Source organism: Monodon monoceros, unplaced genomic scaffold (genome assembly GCF_005190385.1).
Source record: "Monodon monoceros isolate NGI ecotype Baffin Bay Population unplaced genomic scaffold, NGI_Narwhal_1 Super_Scaffold_20, whole genome shotgun sequence".
Lineage (NCBI taxonomy): Eukaryota > Metazoa > Chordata > Mammalia > Artiodactyla > Monodontidae > Monodon > Monodon monoceros.
Window position 1 is genome coordinate 8133921 of NW_021703777.1, and position 26676 is coordinate 8160596.

At 38.4% G+C, this 26676-nt stretch overlaps 2 protein-coding genes across 5 annotated transcripts in view; one reads left to right on the forward strand and one right to left on the reverse strand.

The window, feature by feature from the left end:
* The window catches only part of FAM13A (family with sequence similarity 13 member A), a 357629-nt gene that overhangs the window by 245255 nt on the left and 85698 nt on the right, over nucleotides 1–26676 (reverse strand). The gene's annotated exons all lie outside the window — the stretch shown is intronic.
* Nucleotides 3417–4424, forward strand: LOC114903004 (glycine cleavage system H protein, mitochondrial-like). The gene is given in 3 exon segments (XM_029235800.1): nucleotides 3417–3558; nucleotides 3855–4053; nucleotides 4055–4424. Coding segments are annotated over 3 exon segments (711 nt in total).

A 26676-nucleotide genomic window follows, 5' to 3' on the forward strand; every position in this document is an offset into this window, starting at 1 on the left:
CTAATAACTCTTTTCACGTTGTTAAATTGTTAGACCCAGAAGCAGCTAGGGTTATCTACGGCATTTCAGATAACCTGCTTTAGACAGAAGAGCTAAAACGTGACAAGACATACAGAGGGAAGCGGGGCTCACGCACAGAGGTGGAAGCCCTCTGCCCATTCCTCTGCTGTGCTGGAAAGTGGCAGGGACCATGGGCTGAGAGCCAGAGCAACGGCGCCCCTGAGCTGCTGCTGCCATTTATTACACTTGTCACTTGGGCACTGAACCTCTCTGGAAACTTTCTCATTTTCAGAATCTGAGTTTTGTCCTGAATGGTATCTTGGATCTCTTCCATTTCTGTAATTGTACTTTTCCGAAGAAGTACACTGATGAGGTGAGGTGAGTGTAGACTCCCGTTGGCTTTAGAACACCAGCGACTGGACAGAAGAGCAGGTATGCATGTGAGTTCTACCAACATTAACAAAACATGGGGGATTTTGTAGAAACTCAACTTTACCACCAGTTCTCATTTTAAAGCAGGAGGGGAAAAAATCTCATTTTTCATTTAAAGGGTTAATTTCACGGCCTTACCTACAGAAACTTCTCATGGAGCAGGAACTATCACTCCTGGTCCTGGGCTTGGTTATAAACTTTATACCCACCGAAAGTGATTAGGATCAGAATGGTAGCAACTTGAATGGCTCATGTCACTTTTAGTCATTTTTCATCATTTCCTCCCCTGCTCCTTCGGGTCCTGTGACATAACAACACATCTTCAACCTCAGAGCTTCTACTCATGATGTATGTTTTTCCTGGAATGTCTTTCCTCTCTTTCTTCACTTAGTAAAGTCTATTTATCTTCTAGGGTTCAACTAAGCTGTGGCCTCCACCTCCATCAAAATTAACTGCCTCTTCCTTATTCTCACGAAATTCATTTCATCTTCTATCATAGCATTTATAAGTGTCTGTTTTGTATCATAATTTGCTATGAAGGTATTTCTCTCCATTACACTGTATCTTAAGGGCAGGCAGTCTGTCCAAATCATCTTGAATTTCCAACAGAGGCTACTACTACACACGGCTAAGAACTAAAAAATCTGCATACTCCAAGAAGCAGAACTGGTCTTTACAGTTCACTTTCAATTTAATTAAAAGTTACTTTCCACTTTTCAGTTATAAGGTGAATAAGTTCTGGGGATCTAATGGACAGCTTGGTGTTTATAGTTAAAAATACTGTATTATATACTTGAAAGTTGCTGAGAAAGTAGATCTTATCTGTTCTCCCCACAAAAAAATGGTAATTATGTGACGTGATGGAGGTGTTAACTAACGCTATGGTGGTAATGATTTTGAAAAATTTAAATATATCAACAAATCGTACACCTTAAATTTACAAATGTTATGTGCCAATTACATCTCAATATAGCTGGGAAAAAATTAAGTGTCGGGCTTCCCTGGTGGTGCAGTGGTTGAGAGTCCGCCTGCCGATGCAGGGGACGCGGGTTCGTGCCCCGGTCGCGGAAGATCCCACACGCCGCGGAGCGGCTGGGCCCGTGAGCCGTGGCCGCTGAGCCTGCGCGTCCGGAGCCTGTGCTCCGCAACGGGAGAGGCCGCAACGGTGAGAGGCCCGCGTACCACAAAAAAAAAAAAAAAAATTGTCAATGGCACCAAAAAAAATTAATTTCCTCTTTGTATATAAATGTACCACATATGCTGGTAGTGTATAGTATAAAATATAGTGTAAAGAATACACCCAAATGTTGTTACTGTCAGCATCAGAATAAATAGCATTTATGATGCAGCTCATCTCCAATGGGAAGAGATACTCCCCAAATCAGCGAGTTATAGGCAAAAGCAGCCATGTTCAATCTAGATAATGCCTGGGTTGGAACAACTGGAATGCTTCCAAATGGGCTAAAGAAACACTGGCAAGGCCTTCAGGGAAATAAATACCAAGAAACATATGGTCTTTACCAAGAGCTCATCCTGTAATGTTACTGAAAATAAAAGTAAAACTTGAATCCTTCATTACTCCAGTATCAATCCCTTTTCAGGACCCAGTAGGAGTACATAACACTGGTTATCAAAAGAGTAAGAAAACCTCTCAGAGTGTCAAAATCATCCTTATAATAGTTTGAAAGGAACTGTTTCAATATTATGCCCAGCTTCATGGTATCTGACAGCAGTCTAGCTATTAACTGACAAGAGTCTCACGAATCCTAGCTAAAACATGGTGAAAATGTAAAGAAGATGACCATCTTATTCTTGTTTTATTCTGTACTACGTGTAGATACACGTGCTTTATTCTAAGCCTTTAGCCCACTGGATACTTCAGAAGTTTCTTCAAGTAGCAAACGTGACTAACTCAAATCTTAACTCCTTGTTTCCTCTTCTTTTTTAAAAATTGTCGTAAAGGCACGTAACGTAAAATTTACCGCCTTAAGCATTTTTAAGTGTAGAGGTTCAGTATAAGTATACCCACATTGTTGTGAAACAGATCTCCAAAACTTTCATCTTGCAAAACTGAAACTCTATAGCCAGTAACAACTCCCCTCTTCCTGTCCCCCCAGCCCCTAGCAACCAACATTCTACTTTGTTTCTATGAATTTGACTATTTTAAATACGTCATGTAAGTGTAATCATACAAGTATTTATCTTGCTGTGGGCTTATTTCACATGGGCATAATGTCCTTTAAGGTATGTATTCACATGGGCGTAATGTCCTTTAAGTTCACTCATGTTGTCACAAACGACAGAACATCCTTCCTTTTTAAGGTTGAATATTCCCTTGTATGTATATGCCACATTTTGTTTATCCATTCATCCACTGAAGGATGCTTGGGTTGCTTCTACCTCTTGGCTATCGTGCCTTGCCTCTTTCTACATAGAAGTGTTAAACAGCAACCAAGGGTTTAAACAGCGGGACAAGAAAGAATGGAATAAGAATAACGCACAAATTCTGAAGTCAGCCTTAACCCAACCAAAGTGAGCCAAAATGTTTGGAAATGACATAAACACAAAAGTTAAAAAATAGAATGCTAGACTTGCTGGATTTATTTGATCTACCTACAACTAAGCCAAAGTGGGGCTTAAGAGAAGCCAAAACAAGACAACTTAGTTCGTACAACACATAAAACCTTATGAGCTACTATGTATTTCTGTAGACTTCAGCCAAAGCATTTTGTTGATTTTCAGAAAAGGTAAATACTTTATGAGTAGCAAAAATGAAAACTGATTCACGACCATGAACTAACTTAACTCCTCTTATCTGTTTCTTTTGGGCAGTCCAGAGGAACACAGGGGAACGCTAGTGTCCAAGAAGAGCTACCATACTTTTTCTAAGCACTAAACTGTCAGCTATCCATCCATCCGTAAATCCAACCATTTATCCATCCACCAAAGTATGGGAAGCTAGGCAAGGCACTGACACTTCTGAGATGGGGAGATGGGATTCCTGCCCTAAAGAAGTTTACAAGTGGAATCCCGGGAGGAGTCAGGAAGAAGCAAATGTCAACAGGCTAAAACAGCTACCCAAGAGGGGCCGCAAAGCAGAAGCATGTTCAAAATGCTACGACAGCTGTAAACATAGCAGTTGTTACTCGTTCTTCCCATCACCACCATTTTCTTCTTTTCTGGCTCTGATTTTCTTGATTCAGATCCCATCAGGATACTGGTCTGCCAGTCAAAATTAAAGAAACTCCAAAGTGCTTCTTTAATACCCCTCACAGATTTGTGACTTTCACAAAGAGTTTCTGAAGACTGGACGTTGCTCAGTCTTTTTCCTTTCAACGCTGGTGGCAGCAGAGCAGCAGGTAAAAGCCCTCTCTTAATTTCAAGGCAAGTTCAGAACACGCACATAATCTATCTGCATACAGGCAGTTCCCAAGTAGTACACAACTGTGCTCTAAAAATTCGCGTTGCAAATCAGTCACCTAGAATACAGAACATATTCTCTCATAAGGAAAGGAGAGAGGAAGCGTGGCCCGGAGGACAGGGCGCCGTGAGCCAGCGGCACCCTGCCCGGAGGCCTTGGGGGCTGCGCACCGGCCCCGCTCTGCTGTCGCTGCGGAAATTCAGACCAGCACGAACGCGTAACAACAGAAAGCGGTGCTGGAACCGTGCGCACCGGCAATTTTGCACAGGAAGCTTTGGGAGATGTCGTTTACTGTAGTCTGCCTGAAGCTGGGGCAGAATTGGACCAACAAGAGGAATCTGGTGCTTTGGAAAGTGTGAAAGCGTCTAGTGAACTCTATTCTCCTCTAACAGAAGTAACTGACATTTATGAAGCTCTAGCAGAAAATCCACGACTTGTCAACAAATCTTGTTATGCAGAGGGTTGGCTGATCAAGATGACACGGAGGAACCCTTCAGAGCGAGATGAACGAATGAGTGAAGAAGCATATGAGAAATATTTATTGAGGGGTGAAAATGGAACCCCTAAATAAACTACTTTGGAACAACTTAATCTAGCATAGTCGTCTTAAGTTAGGGGTGGATAGATTTTTAAAAAGCAACTTTTGGCAAAACAAACTACTTGCAACCATGTTTCCTGAAGAAAATACCCCTTAACTTCCTCATGACTTCAGATAAATGCTCTGCACCTTTTTCACAGCACCCTGTGATTTTTAGGTTAGTCTCCAGTTATAATATTCAGGATTCCTGAAATTATCTGTGGTAAAACTAGTTATAAAAATTATGTAATTCAAGGATAACATTGCCTTATATAATATTGTAATTTGCTTACAGCCACCCCTGGTTTGGGTCAAAATACTCAGCGATCCTCCCGCTGGAAACGAGTGGCACTGGAGAAGTTTGTTAGTTGTATAGTGTCCGATGAAGACCGTTCCTACCTTAATTTTGCAAATATTCTGTGTTTGCCGGTGTCCTTTTAGACAGTGAAGCAACAGCCTTGCAGGAAAATAAACAGTTTAATAATAAAATATTCAACCTATTGAAAAAAAAAAGTAAGCATGGTATTTAGGTTCTGACATCACCCTCCAAAATCAATTTAACACATAAGTAAGATCTACATTACTCACAACATAAATAAGAGTAGAAAAGCAACAGTAGCACTGTGTGTCAAAATATATTTTTGTGAATTTTTTCGGGAACCTGAAGAAAGCAACAGGAAGAATAATAAGTCGTAGAAGTGGTAGAAAAAGAACTTTTATTGAACACTTACTATGTGTTGGACACTATGCAAAGCACTTTGAATTCACAATCTGATTTAATCCTCACAACAATCCTAGGAGGAGGGTGTTGCTATAACGTCTGTTAGACATAAAGGAATATCAGTCAAAGTGGGGAAAAAAGAAAGACACAGGACGCCACATACTGTATGATTCTATTTCTACACAATATCAAAAAAAGGAAGATTTATAAAGACGGTAGATTAATGGCTGCCTAGAGGTTGGGTTAACTGTAAAGTAGACATGAGGGGTCTTAACGGCAGGTGTAAAAACACGTTCCAAAACTGATTTGGTGATGGTTACACCACTCAGAAAAGTTACCAAGCATCACTAAATTGTACACTTGAAATGGGGGAATTTTATGATATGCAAAAATATATCTCAAAGAAGCTATTATAAAAAAAAAAAAGAAAAAGATGGAGAAATATAGGCTTAAAGTTTAAGGAATTTACCCAAGGCCACTACATAAGTTTCCTACCGCTGTGACAAGTCACCACAAATTTAGTGGCTTAAAACAACACAGGTTTATTATCTTACAGTTCTGGAGGCCAGAAGTCCAAAATGGGTCTCACTGGGCTAAAATCAAGGGGTCAGCAAGGCTGCGTTCCCTCTGGGACAGAATCGGCTTCCTCACCCTTCTGGCTTCTAGAGGCCACTTGTATCCCTCAGCTGGGGGCCTCTCCTTGCACTACTCTGACCTCTCCTTCTGCCATGATAGCTCCTTCTCTGACCCTCCTGCCTCCCTCTTCTAAGGGCCTTTGTGATTGCACTGGGCCAACCCAGACAACCCAGCAAATCTTCCCATCGTTAGATCTTTTCCTTAACCGTATCTGCAAAGTCCCTTTCCCCATATAAAGTAACATATTCACTGGTTCCAGGACTAGCATATGGACAACTGTGACGGCAAATTCTTCTCTCCACTGCAGTCACTTCTCTAGGCAGGTTTAAAACCAAGTCCAAACCCAGGCATCTGAGTCCCTTGCTTGAGCACCATATTCCTACGCTCCACGGTACACAGTAGAAGCTGCCAGGCCCACAGCAAGAAGGCCCCAGGATAGCTCTGGAAATGTCTTCCCCAAATACCCTAGACACTGAGAAAGAAAGGATTCTGGGGTCTTAAAAACACACCTCACATTCCAGAGTTCTAGGGGCAGTCATCTCAAATTCAAAGTGGTTGGCAATTCATATGCATGGAAATACCTACACAAGACAAGAGCAATCTCCCCCTTCTCTGCAGGACAGAAGTGAAAATGCTGCAGGAAGTCCTTTAGGAAAATAAACTATCAGTTATTGTCTTTCTGCCTCTCTTGCTTTTTTTTTTTTTTTTTAAATAAACAACACAATTTTCAACATCCCAAGGCCTATTTGATTTTTGAGTGACAGAGGCAGTTTAAAAATTTGTATCCTAGTTCTGAGTGGAAGTGTACCTGAAGATATAAAAAAAACTGATGATTCAGTTCAACTATAAAACAACAGAGGGAGAAAAACAGAGGGATAAAAGCCAGCCTCTGCCCAAATGATCAGAAAACAATGCTTTGGTTCTGCTCCCTGAATATCACCTGCTTCAAAGGAAGACAGTATACACAAAAGAGCAAAACAGTAAACGATTCCTTTTCTACAACAACAAAGGTATTAAGACGACTAACTTGAGTACTCTCATGGAGAGAGAAGAATGAAGGAAGTAGCAGGTAGGAAGAAACATACAGAGGTATCCCCAATACATTTAATTTCATTTTCTTTAATAATAACTTCCTTACCATGATTATTAGAACATTTTAAAAGTAGAACACTCATCTTGATACATCTTGATATATTATCACATTCTTTACTCAGCTGCCTGGCCAGACCTATCGCTAATCCTCTACTGCTGATTTTCTGAATTTGTTTTTTCGACATGGCTTTCCCAATTCCCTTTTTAACCTACAACCCAAATGTAGGGTTTCTTTCTAAGTGTAGGCATTGTCTCTTGTAAAACTGCTTCCTGAAAAAATTTACAGGATTATTGTGGAACACGTATGTAACAATTTATATTGTAAACCAGAAGCGTGCAGGTTGTAACACAAGGAACAGTTACTAACTGAAAAACACAAATGCTAGTGAGAAGGAACTTTACGAAGAAACTTGAACAAAACTGTACTTCTTATGCAAATTGATGAACTGCCTCGTTAAGTAGCACAAAAAGTACATCTGTACTAATTATTAAAGCTTCTTTAAGGAGGTCCCCCTCTTACAGTTGTATTCCAAAGTTCACTTTAAGTCAGTTTTAGAATTCAGAATATGCTTTCTGATAAACACAGTGATCAATTGGTGATTTAACTCCAAATTAGCCTAGAGCGACTGATATAACCCAAAGAAGTTATGAGATAGAAAAACCAAAAAACAGAAAATAATGTAGTTGGAATGAATACTTTGAAACAAAACACCCGTTTTAAAAATAAAAGAGCAGTAAGTTATGTTTTACCTAAAACTCATTCATTCGTTTAACATGTAATGTCAATACCTACATCTGCCAAGAATGGGGAAACATCAAAACAAATTATTGGGCTTCCCTGGTGGCGCTGTGGTTAGGTATCTGCCTGCCAGTGCAGGGGACACGGGTTCAAGCCCTGGTCCGGGAAGATCCCACAGGCGGAGGAGCAACTAAGCCCAAGAACCACAACTACTGAAGCCTGTGCGCCCAGAGCCCACGCTCCGCAACAAGAGAAGCCACTGCAGTGAGAAGCCCGCGCACTGCAACAAAGAGTAGCCCCCGATCGTAGCAACTAGAGAAAGCCCGCGTGCATCAACGAAGATCCAACGCAGCAAAAAAAAATCAGCATTTGCACAGTTTTCCAGAGGGGGAAAGAAAGGAGGTGGGGAAAACACTGGGAATCAGAGTTTCCAAGACTGGGAGTTTAAATGTAAACTGCGTAAGGAGTGGGCTGCTGGGGGAGGCTCCAGGGTGGCGGGAACAAGGGGTTACTGGGCTGTATCACCAAGGAGTCGTTGCTATTTGAGTGTGTGTACATAAATACATGTCTATATATGTGTCAATCATGAAAGAGTCATCTGAAAACTATGCAGATTTTAATTTTATGACATAACTAGAAGTCACTGGAATATTTATGGGATATACACCATTCACTCATAGCAACCAGCCTTTCTGGACCTTTCTAGCCACTGAAATGTGAGTGGATAACATTCTAAAATTGAAAACCACCTAAATATTCATCAAAAGAGAATACAGCAAATTATAAAGCATAAAGGAATACTATAATAACTGTTACAACTGGTGTATAGATTAATGTTTGCTGACATGGAAAGATGTTCATGGCATCTTTATCATCTAGATGATACAGTTAGTAACAGAATAGCAAGCATGAATAGTTCTTTTATGTAAAATGCCTTTAAATTTCTGTGTAGAGATTTCTAAAAGGATGTTCAGAAAAATGTGAAGAGCAATGGGTCACTGGGTAATTTTTGCTTTTTCTTTTTGCCCTTTTGGGTAGTATTTTAGTTACCTAACAAGGAGAGAGTATCATTTTAATGGAATAATGTTACCTAAAAACATTTTAGAGTGACGAGAGTATACGCTTCTGTGAAGCTTAGCAATCTGATAACAGTATCATTTCCTCACCCAGACCAAACAAACAACATTTAATAAGCTGGTCTTATTCTATAGCAACACGTTGGCCACCCAGAGAGAGATTACTAGTACTCTTTTAACAGTTTCATTTGAAACCTTTTTCTTAGAGATGAGAGAATAAGTCCACCTCAGTGTTAACACCTAGAAAAACAATTTTCAATAGTAAAAAGCCATTACTAAACATCAAACAATATACTTTACATAAATAATTTCTATGAAAAAGTAAACAACATACTACGTGAAAGATAAGAAAGCCTCTTCTACCTGTGAGTAACAAGCGGAATTCCTTCAGGTGACTCTTTTGGAATGTATTTAACCAGTATACTCTTAGCTCAACTAAATTAAAATCAGTCCCCTGAAAATTAATTATATACCAAAGTTTCATTACACAGCATGTTTAACCTTAAAAAATATATGTCTTTACTGAATATGTAATGTTGATGGGTGAGTGTATCCTTTCTACCTCCATAGGGTGATAGCAAATTTCCCTAGAATAATAAGACGATGACCAGGGTTTCTTTTCAAAAGTTTTCTTTTAAAAAACATAATTATATTTCATACTTCCTTGTTCATCTGTTTGAGGGACCAAACAGTCTTGTTAGTTGGTGCTAAAATGTATAGATAAGATGGTAGGATGCTTATCGTTTGAAGCAGATCGCACCGACACGAAGGGTATTTCAAGCATGCAGACACCCACGTTTACTTAACAGGGACAAGCAGTAGGTGAGTCATCTGATGGCGAGCCAATGAATGAATGAGTGCTGAGTTTAAACTGTTTGGTGTACGGTACAATCCTCAGGCAGGTCCCTTTGAACAGTAGCGCCAATGAAGAAGAGAAGCCGTAAACAACTTCCCCTTCGCCAGGAAACTCAGTAAGTTTGACTTGCATTCAACACAAACAAAAACTTCCTGAACGGTCAACAAGAAATGAAAGTAGCTGCAACCTGTCTACCTAGTTAGGCAACAGGATGCAGTGAGGGACCTGCACTTGCATATCTTTCAGCTGACTGAGAACAACCAGAACAGTTAATTGAATGAATATGTAAACAGTCAGTTCGATCCAACAAATATTTACTAAGCACTTACTGTTTTCTTTGTCCGTGGGAACTGCTTCAGACAATGCCAAGATAAAAGGCAAGACAGTCCCTGCCCTAAAGGAGCTTATATAATAGGGTGAAGGGGAAGAAAATTATGTATCATAATTAATAGACTATTTCCATAGGAAAGGTACAAACCGGCATAATTACCAGAGTATTTTCATAAGATACGTACAGACTGGTACAAGCTGGCACAAGGTACGAACAAGAGTTAAGCATTATGTGTTTTGGCGAGTGATTTGTCTGTTTAGGAGCTAAAAAGTATTATCATTAGGAAAGGTCTTCTAGGGGAAGTAGCATTTGATATAGGACTTAAGTCTGGATAACATCGTTAGTACAACTACATTCTTCCAGAACCTCTTTTACAGAGAGCACCAGCTAGTAAGCGCAGTGAGTCACAAAACTAACATGCACTCTGCTTTAAGTGGTTTCCAAACTGGACTGCTATTTATTAAATTCAAACTAAATAGATTATTAGTGCAGTTTAGATTAATTCTGGGTTATTGCTTTTCCTCAAATAATTAAACATTAAACTCGTGGGGGCTCCATCCGTCCCCTCCTCTACCTAGATTATTAGAAACAGAATTCATCCTTCATATTCATTCACTCAACAAATACGCACTGGGGGTCTATTATGTGCTGGGCATTGTGTGCTAGGCATTGGCACCAAACAAGACAAAAGTGAAGTTTTCACCTGTCCCCTCTCACATCTGGCCTTTTTCCTGCAACAGTCAAAGAATTACAGCATTAGGGGGACCATCAGTGATCCTTCTGCCTAGAGGTTGGGCTATATCTTCATATGCCCAACAAAAAAGCTATTTATTTTTCCATCTAATTTATTATCTGCTTTATTACTCATTATAGGATGTAGCTTCAACTAAAGTTGAATCCCCGACATTCAGTTACAATATTCATTATTTTTAGTCCATCCTGACTTGTGATATCCTATGTTAAAAGGAATCACATTAGTGCTTCTTCCAATGAACTACAAAGAAAAAAAAATGCTTATAAAGTTAATCAGAAATGTTACATTGAATTAAGCATCATGGGCCTATCTCTAATACATGCAAAACAAAACACTGCAGTTACTAAAGTAGAATCTAAACTTTTAACCTACTAGAAAATCATCATCCTTTCTCTTCAGTATTCTCCAACTCAGTACCTTGTTTTTCACTCTAGGGCCCCTGTTGTGTTTTGTAATTACAGCGTAGAAGTCAAGAATTCAAACTCTGAGCCTTGTATCCACGTTTAAATCTTGGCGCTCTGTGTTACTAGCTGCATGACGTTGTATAAGTTACTTAACCTACGTGTGTCTCTTTCCTCATTTGTAAATTTGGGATAACATTACCCAATTTATGGGGTTGTTGTTAGGATTAGATGAATATATGTAATTTGGTTAGAACAGTGCCTGACACCTAAGAAACACTGTTACCTGTGACTATTGTTGTAATTATTATTTATTTGCATAGTGTTTTCGTCTGTTTCCTTCCACAAAAACGTAAGCTCACTGAGGGTAGGCAGCGTGTCTCTCCGGTTCATCCACTATATATCTGATGCACAGTACATGCCTATGACAGAGGAAGCGCTCAATAAAAGTCAGTGAATGAATAATCTCATTCCCTTCCAAAATCTACTTAAGTGATTTTTTTTTTATAGGCACTTCCTCCAATACCACCAGTATTTCCTATGTAACCATCTCCAGTTTAGACAGACTGTACCAAATTCCCTTATTAGAGCTTTTATCAGTAAGTTCTATGTTCACATTTTAACTATTCTAGAGGGTTAGCTACGAATACTGTCAAGTCTTCCCATTTATCTTAATTTATAGCATGAGCCCTCTGTGAGATGAGGTCTAAGTGGCGAGCCTTATCTCTGCTCATTATAGAAATGAGAGACATTTCCATCTGACTTGTAACGTGGGAAAGAATAATGGAAAGGAAAATCAGTGGGACAAGCGTTGGGCCGACATAACTTTAGGAAGAGCAAACCAAACTCCAACCAACAGTCAGTCCCACTATGGGCAGGAGGTGGGTGAGGCGGGTGGAGGGAAGGAAGGTTCTTTTGGAGACTGCAAATCAGTTGATACTCAGTTGTTACCAAGAGTTTTATGCTGCCACATGGAAGGGATTGGCTGAGTGACAGAGTCCATGGCGGTGTAGGTGTTTGCTCTCCACAGTTAAGTCCACTGCATACTTACTTTTCCTGTTTATTCCTTTCAGAGGAGGTGCCGTTATGCCTGTGCTCTTGACTAAAGGTTTGTTGACTCCAGGTGGGAGGTTGTCTGGGTCCAACGGCCAAGAAGGGCTGAAAGTGAGAATCACCTGCAGCATCTGATACAACACACATACAGGACACACCTTTCTGAAGCTTCAACTTCACACCACTCCTAAACAATCGGGAAGTGGGGGGCAGACAACCAGCGTCCCCAACATAGCAACTATAAAAATACTCGGGTCAGAAGCAATGTAAACTTGATTCTTTGAAAAAGCTTTCAAATTATTCTCTTGGCTCCGACCTAGAATCAAGCTGTGATGAAGTGAGGATACAGTAATTACTTATCCCACAATGAGACATTTTGTTTTGAGTTTATTCATTCACTTGGCCGTTGTTCTCAGTCTTTTTTTTTTTTTTGCCTGATGTGCATGAGAGGATATACACTGTTCTTTTCTTAACAGCAGGTGAATCACTGACAATTTCCAAAGGTATTTTGGAAATTATCCCGTCCCCACCTTTTCCCATTTTTTTTCATGTTTCTTACTTCACGTTCCTGCCCTTTTCACCTTATCCAGAAGAATGGGTATGTAAATTCCAGGATATCAGCGCTAAATAGTTGCCTTAATTTTTTTCAAAGAATCAAGTGGTATTTATTTCACCTCTGCATCTTCAAATTACTACACTTATTCAACAGAATTCTGTGTAACACTGTTAGGGGCTTTGGGGTTACATAAAGAAGTACAACCAGCCTCCTCCCTCAAAGGAGCATATATTTTAACTAAGGAGACATGAAATATTTGTGAGGAAATTAACTAACAAAGTCATCAATACAAAAGATGTTCCGGGGCTTCCCTGGTGGCGCAGTGGTTGAGAGTCTGCCTGCCAATGCGGGGGAACACGGGTTCGAGCCCTGGTCTGGGAGGATCCCACATGCCGCGGAGCGACTGGGCCCGTGAGCCACAACTACTGAGCCAGCGCGTCTGGAGCCTGTGCTCCGCAACAAGAGAGGCCGCGATAGTGAGAGGCCCGCACACCGCGATGAAGAGTGGTCCCTGCTCGCCGCAACTAGAGAAAGGCCTCGCACAGAAACGAAGACCCAACACAGCCAAAAATAAATAAATAAAAAGATGTTCCAAGGAGGTCATAAAATTGAATGCTACAAGTTACTAGTGACACTGGTCGCATTTAAAGACACATCATTTCCACATTAGTTCACTAGACTCTATCCTTACATCAAGTCTCTGTTATAATTTTCATAATTTCTATGTTCAATATAGGAAACCGTGGATTAGAAAAGGTGCATGCCTTATCCAGATGGCATAGTTTTTAAGCGGCAAAGATGGATCTCTGCCCCAGGCTTAACTTCAGGCTCTAGATTGCTTTCTAACACAGGATGGAGAGCTTGTGGGTAGGAGTGGCTAGGAGTGGCCAGATGAGGCTTCCTGGAGGAGGCTGGGAAACAACCTGGCTCCCTGATAAGCCCACAGCATGGTTCAGGTAGAAGGCAGGGATGGGAAAATAACGGTGATCCCGACTGGAAGAAAGGTGTGAACAATACACGTAGGTGGGAACATAATGGGGCAGTGTACATTGTGCTGAGGGTTCAGGCAGGAGCAGAGGGACAGAGCAGCAGAAGCCAGGCCTGACTGGGCAAAGCCTTATCCGCCAGAGTTGAATTTTTCCTAGGCAATATCAGGCTTCGAGCAAAGGAGTGACAAGAGAACAAGTGCGTTCTTAAGTGCATTAATCTTGGTGTTGGAGAAGACATAAATCACCGCAATATAGCAGAAGGAGAACTGGATGTGGAATCCAAAACCCTGGGCCAGATCTCTGTTCAACCACTTAGTAGTTTCATGATTTGGACAAGTCATAGCGCCTCACTGCCCCCAGTTTCCTCATCAGAAGACAGCATATAGTTTTTTATGAGAATGAAGTAGCCGACATAAAAGCGCTTTTAAAATTAGAATGTGCTCCACTAGTGCAATGCACTATTTCACATGCAATATGGAACAGAGAGGGAAAAGTCTTCAGGCAGAGACTTCAGTTGGTAAGTTCCTGTACTGTTCGGAGAAGATGATAAGAGTCTCAAGTAGGGCGATGGTAGGAAAAACTTTAAAGAAGACTCAGGACTGGAAGAATATTGTAAAGCAATAGTAATAGAACTGGACACTGATTTTTATCATGAGGATTGCTGAGGAAGGAGGAGGTATACAGTGCCTGAACGGAGGACGGCAGGAACGGGAGTCGATGCAAGGCTGGGAGGCGGGGGGAGGGGGCAAGTTAGATTTCTGGACAAGTAAAAACGACCACCAGGCACACCGAGCAATGGAACGGGGGGGGCGGGAGGTGGCAGGGCTAGTGGTCGAGATTTAGGCCTGGACCTTGTCCACCATTCCGGATCACTCTGTCCCTCAGGTGTCGCCTCCACACGATTTCAAGTGCTCAAAACACTTGGGCGCTCTGGGCACTCTGCCTCCACCACCACCCCCCTAGGCCACATCACCATCTCCCCTCCCCAGGACCACCCTGATGGCCGGTCTACAGTTCTCCACACTTCTCCCCCAGTGCAGCCCACTGCCATCTTCTAATCATGTGCATCAGACCACGTCACTCGCCGGCTTAAATCCTCCCAACTACTTCCTGCTTTCCACTGTGCGGAGAAATCCGTCTAAGCTCTTCACTCTAATTAAGGGAATTCTACACAATCCAGCCCAGCCTCCCTTCACATGATCATCTCCTACCATGTTCCAGAAACACAGACCTAGTCTCTATTTTTCAAACATGCCAAGCTTATCCTCATCTCTGAGCCTTTGCACTAGGTGTTTACCTGGGGGGAAAAAAAGTAACACTTACTGAGTCCTTGCTAGGTATATGCATTTTACACGTCTTAACTCACTTAAGCCTCCTATCTCTATATAAGGTAAATACTAAGTCCATTTTATAGAGTTGCCATATGATCCAGCAATTCCACTCCTGGGCATATGTCCAGACAAAATTATAATTTGAAATGATACATGCACCCCAATGTTCACAGCAGCACTATTTACAATAGCTAAGACATGGAAACAACCTAAATGTCCATTGACAGATGAATGGATAAAGAAGATATGATGCATATATTCAATTAGTGATGCTGGGAAAACTGGACAGCTACATGTAAAAGAATGAAATTGGAACATTCTCTAACACCATCCACAAAAATAAACTCAAAATGGATCAAAGACCTAAATGTAAGGCCGGACACCGCAAAACTCTTAGAGGAAAACATAGGCAGAACACTCTCTGACATAAATCACAGCAGTATCTTTTCTGCTCCACCTCCTACAGTAATGAAAATAAAAACAAAAAATAAACAAATGGGACCTACCTAATTAAAAGTTTCTGCACAGCAAAGGAAACCATAAACAAAATGAAAAGACAACCTACAGAATGGGAGAAAATATTTGCAAACAAAGTGACCAACAAGGGATTAATCCCCAAAATATACAAACAGCTCATGCAGCCCTATGTCAAAAAAAACAAACAAACCAAACAACCCAATCAAAAAATGGGAAGAAGATCTAAATAGACATTTCTCCAAAGAAGACATACATATGGCCAAAAAGCACATGAAAAGATGAACATCATCGCTAATTATTAGAGAAATGCAAATCAAAACTACAATGAGGTATCACCTCACACCAGTCAGAATGGCCATCATCAAAAAATCTACAATCAATAAATGCTGGAGAGGGTGTGGAGAAAAGGGAACCCTCCCCTACACCGCTGGTGGGAATGTAAATTGGTACAGCCACTATGGAGAACAGTATGGAGGTTCCTTAAAAAACTAAAAATAGAGCTAACATATGATCCAGCAATCCCACTCCTGGGCATATATCTGTAATAAACCATAATCCAAAAAGATACACACACCCCAATGTTCACTGCAGCACTATTCACAACAGCCAAGACATGGAAGCAGCCTAAATGCCCATCGAGAGAGGAATGGATAAAGGAGATGTGGTACATATATACAATGGTATATCACTCAGTCATAAAAAAGAATGAAATAATGCTATTTGCGGCAACATGGATGGACCTAGAGATTATCATACTAAGTAAGTCAGACAGAGAAAGACAAATATCATATGATATCATTCATGTGTGGAATCTAATTTTAAAAAATGATGATACAAATGAACTTATTTATACAACAGAAACAGACTTACAGATATGGAAAACAAACTTACGGTTACCAAAGGGGAAACGTGGGGGCGAGGGGAGGGGATAAATCAGGAGCTTGGGATGAATATACACACACTACTATACATAAGATAGATAACTAACAAGGACATACTGTATAGCAGAGGAAATTCTACTCAATATTCTCTGATAATCTATATGAGAAAAAATCTAAAAAAGAATGAATATATGTATATGCATAACTGAATCACTTTGCTGTACACCTGAAACTAACACAACATTGTAAATCAACTATACTAAAAAAGAAAAAAAAGGAAAAAAAAAGAAAGGCTAGGTTTTTTCCACTGATGTGAACTTCCAGGTCTTTGCACAATGACTGTAAAGAACTCTAAAAAATCCAACCATATTGGATTGTTTAATGCATTGATACTGTCTCCATCTGTGTACATACATGATTACATCTGTTATAAAGTTAAAGAAAATTGTTCAGAAAAAAAAGAAGATATGGTACATATATACAATGGAATATTAGCCATAAAAAGGAATGAAATCAGGCCATTTGCAGCAACATGGATGGACCTAGAGATTATCATGTTAAGTGAAGTAAGTCAGAAGGAGAAAGACAAATATCATATATCACATATACGGAACATAAAACACAACACAAATGAACATATTCTATGAAACAGAAACAGACTCACGGACACAGAAAACAGACTTGTGGTTGGCAAGGGGGAAAGGGGGTGGGGAGGGATGGACTGGGAATTTGGGATTAGCAGACGCAAACTATTATATACAGGATGGATAAACATCAAGGTCTTACTGTGTAGCACAGAGAGCTATATTCAATATCCTGCAATAAACCATAATGGAAATGAACATGAAAAAGAATGTGTGTGTATATAAATCACTTTGCTGTACAGCAGAAATTAACATTGTAAATCAACTATACTTCAATAAAATTAAAAAGAATATATATATATATATATATACATATATATATATAAAACCACAAATAAATCCCATTTTACAGATGGGGAAACAGACTCAGAAAAGTTAAGGAAACTTTCCTAGGGCCCTACAGTCAGTAAATGGCAGAGCTTGGATCTAAATCCAGTCAGTCTGGCACTGGAGTTTACGCTCTGAAGTACTTTCTAACCTGTTCGTGATATTTTTTCTTTGCTGGGATGAATTCTCGTACTTCGGATGTCAGCGTAAATGTCACCTCAACAGAATGGCCATCTCTGATTCCCTAATCAAAAGTAGCCATCCAGTCCCTTGCTGTTCTATCACCCTCTCCTTAGCCGTAAAACAGTGCCTGTCACAGAGCAGCACAATAAATATTTGCTGAATGAACAAGGATTAAGAAAAGTTTGTTACAATTACTAGAATTTTGGAGCCGTAAGGTACCTTTGAAATAATATATTTCAACTTCCTCTTTTACATCTGAGAAGAGCTATTAAAGAGACATAGTGAATTGCCTAAAGAAATGAGGCATGCAGTGGTAAAGCAAAGACTTGAGTGCGGTGCTCTTAACAACCAGTTCTGTGTTAATCTTACTATTTGGCTTCCAAATTTAAGAGACTTTTGATAGCATATCTGCAATCAAATTGTGATGATAGAAGCCATGTTTTATGCTTAATTAAGGGAAAGACTCAAGAAACTAAAACCCATGGATACAGAAAAACTGCTCATTTTATGCGTAGGTTTATGTCTTTGAGTGAGTGAAACTGATTAACATAAATGACTGAATAACTACAATGGTATTTTATCGCTCTTTGAAGTTATTGCCAAGAGAAAAGTTGCTAACGTTGTAAAAACGTAACTTTGTTCCTCTACTTTAATATTTACTTAAAATAAATGCCAGTCTTCAAACTCCCAGTCCACCCAATATCCCTGTCGTCCAGCTTGTACGTACAGCTAAGCAAAACTCAAGCTAAACATTGCAGACTAGGCTTCGCATGTCCAGGATTATCAGTATATTCCTCTAACTTAATCTGACCCCGCCACGTCTCAGGGTGCACGTGAATTCTCCTAATAAGAAAAGTACTAGTGCTGCCTTTAATTTCTTTGGGCAAGTCTGTTTTCATAGAGAACTAGAGTGAGTACCTGACTGACCACATAGCATAAAGAAGGGTGACGTCAAGGCAGAGATGAAGATGAACTGCTATGTGAGGAGCCATCTTGGTTTTTATAAAATGTGAAACAGGGCCATTATTTCCACTAAATGGATAAAGATAGATAGCCTATGGCTGATGAGTTTTTACAAAACAATGAAAATGTTTGAGATCTCAGGGTTCCAAAATCCAAAAAGAAAACTCGACAAAATATATTAATTATTCAATTACAGCTCAACAGAAATCAATTTTAAAAATAAATTATAACGTTACGGGTTGTGGGTACATTTTAACATGTTTGATGTGATGCAGTGTGAGGCTGTCAAAAGAAGAGAGTTTAAAAAACCTAGGAAATTCTTTGAAAACAAAAAAGGCCTAGAAAAGCAATACACTGAAATAAATGCAAGGAATATTTGCCATCTATGTTTAAAAGTACATCTACAAGCAAGATTAATCCCCTAGGTTAATCCATGCACAAGGAAATTACACTGATCTATATTAGAAATGAATACCGTAATTATATCTAGGAAATAATAGTGCCTAACCTTTTACATGTCCCTGGACGTCTTTCTTCCAAGACATACACCTGTTTCCTATTTTAAGGACGAATCCGTGGCCGCAATACTGTCAACTGAGTTGAAGCCCCATGATGGGGAAATTTACAAACTGCGGTGAATCTGCTTTTCTAGAAAATCACTAAACTGTAATCACATATAATACTAATACGTCCCAGGAACTATTCTAAGCTTCACATATATTATATAAATATATATATACTGATATATAGCTATATACACACTTACATGTATATATTCATATATACTAACAACCACTATATAAGATAGCTAATATTATTATCTCTCTTTTGTAACTGAAGAAATGAGAGGTTAAATAATTTGTCCAAGATCCTACTCTTAGAAAGTAATGAAGCCAAGTTTAAACCAAGGCAGTCTGGCTATGCCGTCTTTCTATACCAAATTATATAAAACCTGAACCATGTCTTATTTCATTTTGATTTATCACAGAATTGTTCCCATGACCCACCAAGGTAATTCTCTAGGCTCATCAGGGGGGCAAATTTTTCCTTATTAGCCACATTAAGGAGAACGAGATACCATATGATCAGTCTGCCTTTTAATATTCTATTAGTCTTTAATTATGAATGGGGGGGGGTCTCAGTTTTTTCTAATTGTAACAGTTAAATCTTTAAAAACCAAAGTGATATGACCTTCTACCTGAGCCCAATCTAACACAAAAACATTCCAATCAACTGTGTATATAGCAAACATATTATTCGATCACAGATTCTATAGAACTCATCAAAAACTAAGTCCTCTATCATTTACATTCTATTGATACTTCGGGAACAAACCTACGTGCATTTTTCCCCTTTTGTTATCTAATAGAAAATTTAGAGGAGGCATGACAAATTTAACAAAGACTGTATGTGATGGTAAAAAATTGAGAACTTCCAAGTTCTCAAGTTTAAAAACTGAGTCAGGGGCTTCCCTGGTGGTGCAGTGGTTGAGAGTCCGCCTGCCAATGCAGGGGACACAGGTTCGTGCCCCGGTCCGGGAAGATCCCACATGCCGCGGAGCGGCTGGGCCCGTGAGCCATGGCCGCTGAGCCTGCACGTCTGGAGCCTGTGCTCCGCAACGGGAGAGGCCACAACAGTGAGAGGCCCGTGTACCGCAAAAAAAAAAAAAACAAAAAACTGAGTCAGTCGTTATTTATATTAATACATCTTAAAATGACTACTCATTCCAGAAACAGAGGGTTTTTCCCCTAATCCCAGAGGTAGTTATTTTTTTCCCCATGTAACATTATGCCTCTCATAATGTTTTCTTAATGAGTGTTATTCAGATGACTGTTCTTTTGGAAAGAGTATAAAATGTCATTATGTGCCTGCAATTAATGATTAAAAAAATCTCTATATCTACAAATCCAGGATACCTTTCTCAGTTCTCTTTCTCCTTGATCCCTCTCTATAGCTCACGCTTTCTTGAAATTCCATTTTCTTTGGCTTTGGTGGTGCTACACTAGCTTATATTCCTCTGATCTCTCCAAATGTTTTTTCTCATTACTTAGTATAGACATTTCCCAGATGCCACTGTTCTTGGAGAGTTTGTCCATTTTGTCTTCAAGAAGTAAATTAGAATGAATGACTTTCAAACTCTAGCTCAGCCAGATTTTTCTCTAATCTAATTACAGTTGCCTAGCTGTAGATCCCTGATGGATAATTCTTAGGAAGCAGTAGGAGAACGAGTGAGGCTACACAAGAAATTAGGGACCAAGTCATTATAAGGCTTTGAATATCATGGTGGAGAAAAGAAATATCCCTGAATGAAAGTCTTGGAAACAAGAGAGAAGATCTGATTTATATTTTAAATAGGTAATCTAGCAACAGTGTGGGTTTGAAGTACTTGAGAGCAAAAGGGAAAACCAGTTAAGAAGTTACCAAAATCAGCCAAAGAGGAAACGAAGAGAACTTGGGGGATGCTGAGTACATTAAAAGGGAGGGAGAACTATACATAAGCCAAATTTGAATGAGCCAGAAGCCACTTCCCTGGCATACACACTCATATATTCACACGACTGGGATCTCTACTATAAACCCCACTGCAACACTGATCTCAACTGTAATTCGGTAATTATTTAAGGAATCTCCCTGTTCCCCCAACAAGTGTGAGCTCCCTGAGGGTCTGAACAATGGTGTTTGGCCAAGAGCTGGCACACTGTCTGCTGGCATACAGTATGTACTCAAAAAATACCTGCTAAATGAATAAATTTGCCAAATAAATAAAAATTCTAGAAAACTAAAGTCACAACAAAATCTTAATGCGGAAAAGAAATTCACGGATCAACTAGTAGCAAACAGAAGGTTAGAAAAATTAAATGACTTGCTTCAAGTCGCAAAGCTAGTTAATAACAGAGGGGGGAGTAGAATTCTGCTCCTCCAAGACTAGAGGAAAATAAAAGAAACTGCAAATGTAGAGAAGGCAGATATGGGGGTGTAAGATAATTCTGGAGATTATTACGTAAGTGTACATACACGCCCACATGTAATGTTGAGAATATAAACTTGTCCCTGGATTTTGTCAACGGTGAGGTAACATGCCTCAATGTATAAATCTATATATTTTTGCATGTATGCCTAAATTTGCTGCTTGTCATTACTGGATGATGATGCCAAAAGGTTTAAAAGGTCAATAGCTATTTTTAAGATTACCCTTGAACAAGACATATGGCACTAGTTTTTACTTGAAATCTTATAGACAGCAGCCATTACATTAGTAGTTTGATCTTGCTTTCACTTGAATTTTCTTTTAGAGGTATGAAACGAGAAAGCAGAATTATTAGAGTCTGCGTTTGTTTTTTTCCCTCCCGAAGAGAAGAATATTCATTTTAAATTCTTTCTTCAATTTTTTAAAGTTATATTTAAAAACTGACGATACACGTATGGACGTCAAGGCAAAGAATACAATGAAGGTTATTAATCCCGCACGTAACCCATGACTGCTGAGATAAAGCACAGTGCAGTACATAACAACTCCTGTAGTTGAGAAAATATGTGATGTAGTGGAAAACCCAGCAGGCCAGGAATCCGAAGACATCCTATTCTTAGTCTTCCTGCCTACAAGTTATATAACTTGAAGCCAATCATTGACACCCAGCCACCAGCCACCTGATGGAGCCTCAAGTCAGCCTTTGTGAAATAAAATCAACCGGCCTTCTCTCTTCCTAATACTGATACAAGGAATAAGCAAGATCATGCATGTAGAAGTCCTCTGAAGGTATTTTTGAAGGGAAACATGCAATTTCATTTTTTAGATCAGTATTTAACAGAGCAGTGTTGATGACTTCTGGCTGAACATTTCTCTTTAAGAGATAACTGACTGACTTTAAGGACCTTGAATTTACCCTGGACCATATATTTTCCCAGCTGATCATTAACGGTCAGGCAGACGTTATTGCTTATTTACTGCATTCCCGCAGAGACGGAAGGACTTAAGGTATTATTTTTAAAAGGATGAGACAAAGCGAGAGAGAGACATGGACATATATACACTACCAAACTTAAGGTAGATAGCTAGTGGGAAGCAGCCGCATAGCACAGGGAGATCAGCTCGGTGCTTTGTGACCGCCTGGAGGGGTGGGGTAGGCAGGGTGAGAGGGAGGGAGACGCAAGAGGGAAGAGATACGGGAACATATGTATATATATAACTGATTCATTTTGTTGTAAAACAGAAACTGACACACCATTGTAAAGCAATTATACTCCAATAAAGATGTTAAAAAAAAAAAAAAAAGGATGAGAAATTTTTTTGCTCTGGCTCCAATCAGTAATGTTCAAGTACTGAGACTGGTTATTCTCTAAAGAGGTATATTCCAGAGAAGGGTTCACACATTTTAAAAACACTGCATCACACTGATGGGGTAAAAGACCCACAAGCCATCTACTTTACCCTTTTTCTCACATCAGCACTGACCTTAAATGTATTGACCTAAGAGTATTAGGGGGGAAAAAAAAATCTCTGCTCCTTGCAATATAAAAGTAAATTCTTATTTCATATAAGAAAAGATGTAAATTACCCTGGACACTTTTCAGTACTATTGGTTGTTTATCTCATATACTACAAACAAGCAATCTATTTCTATCTTTGCAACCACTTGCAGATCTAAGGTTAGTACATGGCCATCTCTTGAGTGAGACCAAGGTCAAAAAGCACCCTTTCTAATTGCTTACGTTTAAAAGAAATCAAGGCTTGACACACCATTATTACCATCAACCAGAGTAATAAACTTTACTCTACCTTCACACAGAATATTGGGAGGAACACTATGTATGGGTCATATAAAATTATACACCATCATTGTTCCTGGAAAAACGTAAGAGAACAGCTAACAGAATTTGTAGTATCATCTTCAATATGTATATTTGATTTCTTATGATTCAAACTCATGTTCTTAGCTGATAATAAAGGGAATAACAGACTTGACCTTACTATTAGATTTAATTATATGTAATTGCAATATTTGGCCATTTTGAACTAGAAAAATGGCAGTTTTATATGGTTCGACCTATACTTCTATTCATCTGAGCAAGGGACAATGATAATGTAGACATCTTTCTGCACCAATGTGGTTTTTTTCTCTCTGAAAAGCAATTGATTATTCTCTTGCCTAGTTCAGAGTTTCAAATGGAAAAAAACAAAATAAATTTCAGTTATATTTAGCTTCTGTAATCCTAAAGATCGATACTTCGTACACTTCAGCTTTTTATCCATAAAAGTATGAGAGTACCAACTATGCTTATGGATTCACCCTGAGAAATACATAATTGAGGAATATACTTTTTGTACACACACAGAATTTAATATACAAGTCTGTCATCTTCCATACAAAAAAATCTTGGCTATGAGCAAACAAACAAAAAAAAATCTTCTATACAAAAAAACTAAAGGATTTAAATGACATGGGAAACATTATAATTTAATGTTTTGTAAAAAAAAAAAAAAAGCAGGATTAAAAAGGTATATAAAATATAAAACATAAAATTTACAAAAGAACATATACATAAAAAGAAAGCTGAAAGGAATAGACAAAACATTTTAAGTTAGTATTTCTGATATTATCTAGAATTACTGGATGACTTTTCACTGTATACTTGACAACTTTACATGTTTTTTTTTCAAACGTCTACAATTTTAGGGAAAAAATCTGTAAGTAAAAATTGGACTAAATGGGGAGATATGTCATTTTACTAAATGAATGACTCAATATTAAATATTTCAAACTCTACCTGAGTAAAATTAAAACTCAATGGGAATTTTTCAATCTAGAAAAATATTCTGATGTTCTGGGAGAATATATGCACATAATTATCCAGGAAAATCCTGAAAAAGAAGAATTAAGTGGAAGAATACCACTCATGACATTAAAATAGAAAGGGTATGATACTAGCACCAGAGAGGCAGGTACATTCATGTAGGGAAAGAGAGCCCAGATAAGGCCAAAATATATCTAAAAATTTGATATAGTAATGACAAAAGTGACTTTTTGAATCACTTGGCAAAGTATGAATTACTCTCTAGGTGTTTGGTTAGCAGGCTAATTATTTCAGTGAAAAATTACATTTTTTTAAAAATTACATTCTTAAAGCATACCTTATTCCAAAGTAAATTTCACTAGAATTCAGTAACTAAATATTTTAAAAATTATAAATATGCTATGATAAAATATAGGCGAATATTTAATAACTTTTAGATTCCCATATACCTTTTCTAATATTCACATATACTCAAGATTTAATTATCAAAATATGAAACTGCAAAAATATTGAGACAATATAAGTAAATATTCTTACAACCTTGAAGTAGAAGGTCTTTTATGGATAACATCAAACACAAACAACACAAACTGATATACAGGATTAATAAAAATTTTAAACTTCTTTATGGCAAAAAGAATTATGAGGTTTAAATGTGAATTATATATAAGCTGTGAGTATTTCTAATATATAACAGTAGATTAATAGTTGTACTACAAAAGGAACTCTTACAAATTGATTACCAAAAAAAACCAAAAACAAAACCCACCAGCTTAGAAAGCCTGAAAAAAGTAAAAAGGCAATTTACAAAAGAAAAACTATATGGGAAAACAGGTTTTTAAATATTTTGAACCTCACAATAATCAAATAAGCAACATTTTTTAACAAGAAATAATATTCAGTTATATTGGCAAATATGAAAAATAATAACATCAGTATTGGAGAAGGCGTGGGAAAGGGGAAACATTCAGAGGCGGACGCTCCAGCATGAACTGGTACAACCTCTCGATGAAGAAAAAATTTGATGCTACAAATATCCTTTGACTAGTCAAGTCTACTTCTAAAAGTACATCCAAAGAAAATAATCAGTGATGTGTGAAAAATGTATGTTCAGTAATAGTCTCTGCAATGCTGTTTATAGGGGAAACAGTTACTGAGTGGTGATTAAGAGCTTGGAGCTGAGGAGCTAGGCTGTCTGGATTCAGATTCCTGATGCTAACCTCTTCCTACCCATGTGACCTGCAGCAAGTTTAACTTTCTGTGCTTCAGTTTCTTCATGAGTAAAGTTCAGACAATAATAGTATTTGCCTCATAGGGTTTTAAGGATAAAATTGGCAAATAAATGAAAAGCACCCAGAACATTGCAAGGAACTGAGTAAGCACTCAATAAATGTTACCTATTATCATTGTTGAGAAAAAAATTGTGAAATGCCATTTATAGGGATGGCTTAAGTGAAAGATATTGATCAAAAGATCAGAACGCTATGAGGTCATTAGAAATGATGAGGTAAAATTATAAGCATGGAAAAATGCCACAGTAGATGACAATAAGTTTTTAAAAAGGGTTGCAAAGCAGGAATATTTTACTACCTCATCTTTAATCGAACAAATATAAATATACATGCGAGCATTCAGAGAAAAGAATATGGAAGCACATAAGCCGAAGTACAAACAATGACTGAATGTGGGTGTAGAATTATGGATGATTTTCATTTTCATCCTTATACTTGTGGTTGTTTGGTACGAAAAAAACTTTTCTTTTTAAATTAATGTTACTTTTATGATAAAAAATAAACTTATACCCATTTTGAAAAAAAAAGGCAACTGGAAAGTCAATTAACACAATTAGAAGTGATGGGTGATTGATAACGCAGAAGTACAGGCAATGAAGTAACCACGGGAAAGGGCTGGTCCGGGTTTCAGCAGAGAAAGACCAAACTTTCCACTCACCCATTCTTTAATTGCCAAAAACATGTTTATGGAGGATGACGATAATATATACAATTGTGCTAAAAATTACATGAACAACTTGCAGTTTATAAATAGATATGTCAACAGCTTATAAATATATAAGAATGTGAGACTAGGGCTTGGGCTTAATTTTTTTAAAAGATCAACCATCTACATTTTTCAATCCAAATGACCAATTTCCCAAAAGTAACATTTGGGCTACAAACCAAACAAAGCTTCTTAGTAGCAGTTAGCAGGTAAGATGACAGCAACATTGTAGGCTTATCTGGTTACACATCCTGTTTATGTCTACAAATTTAGCTGATCTCATCTAATATTAACTGATGTCCAAATACCTAATTATGCACACACACACACACACACACACACACACATCATGTAACCACAGGTTATAAGTTAGTGACTTGGTACCATTAACTTACTGTATTATTTTGTTTTCAACATTTGAAAGAGGCCAATAGCAGCTTTAAAA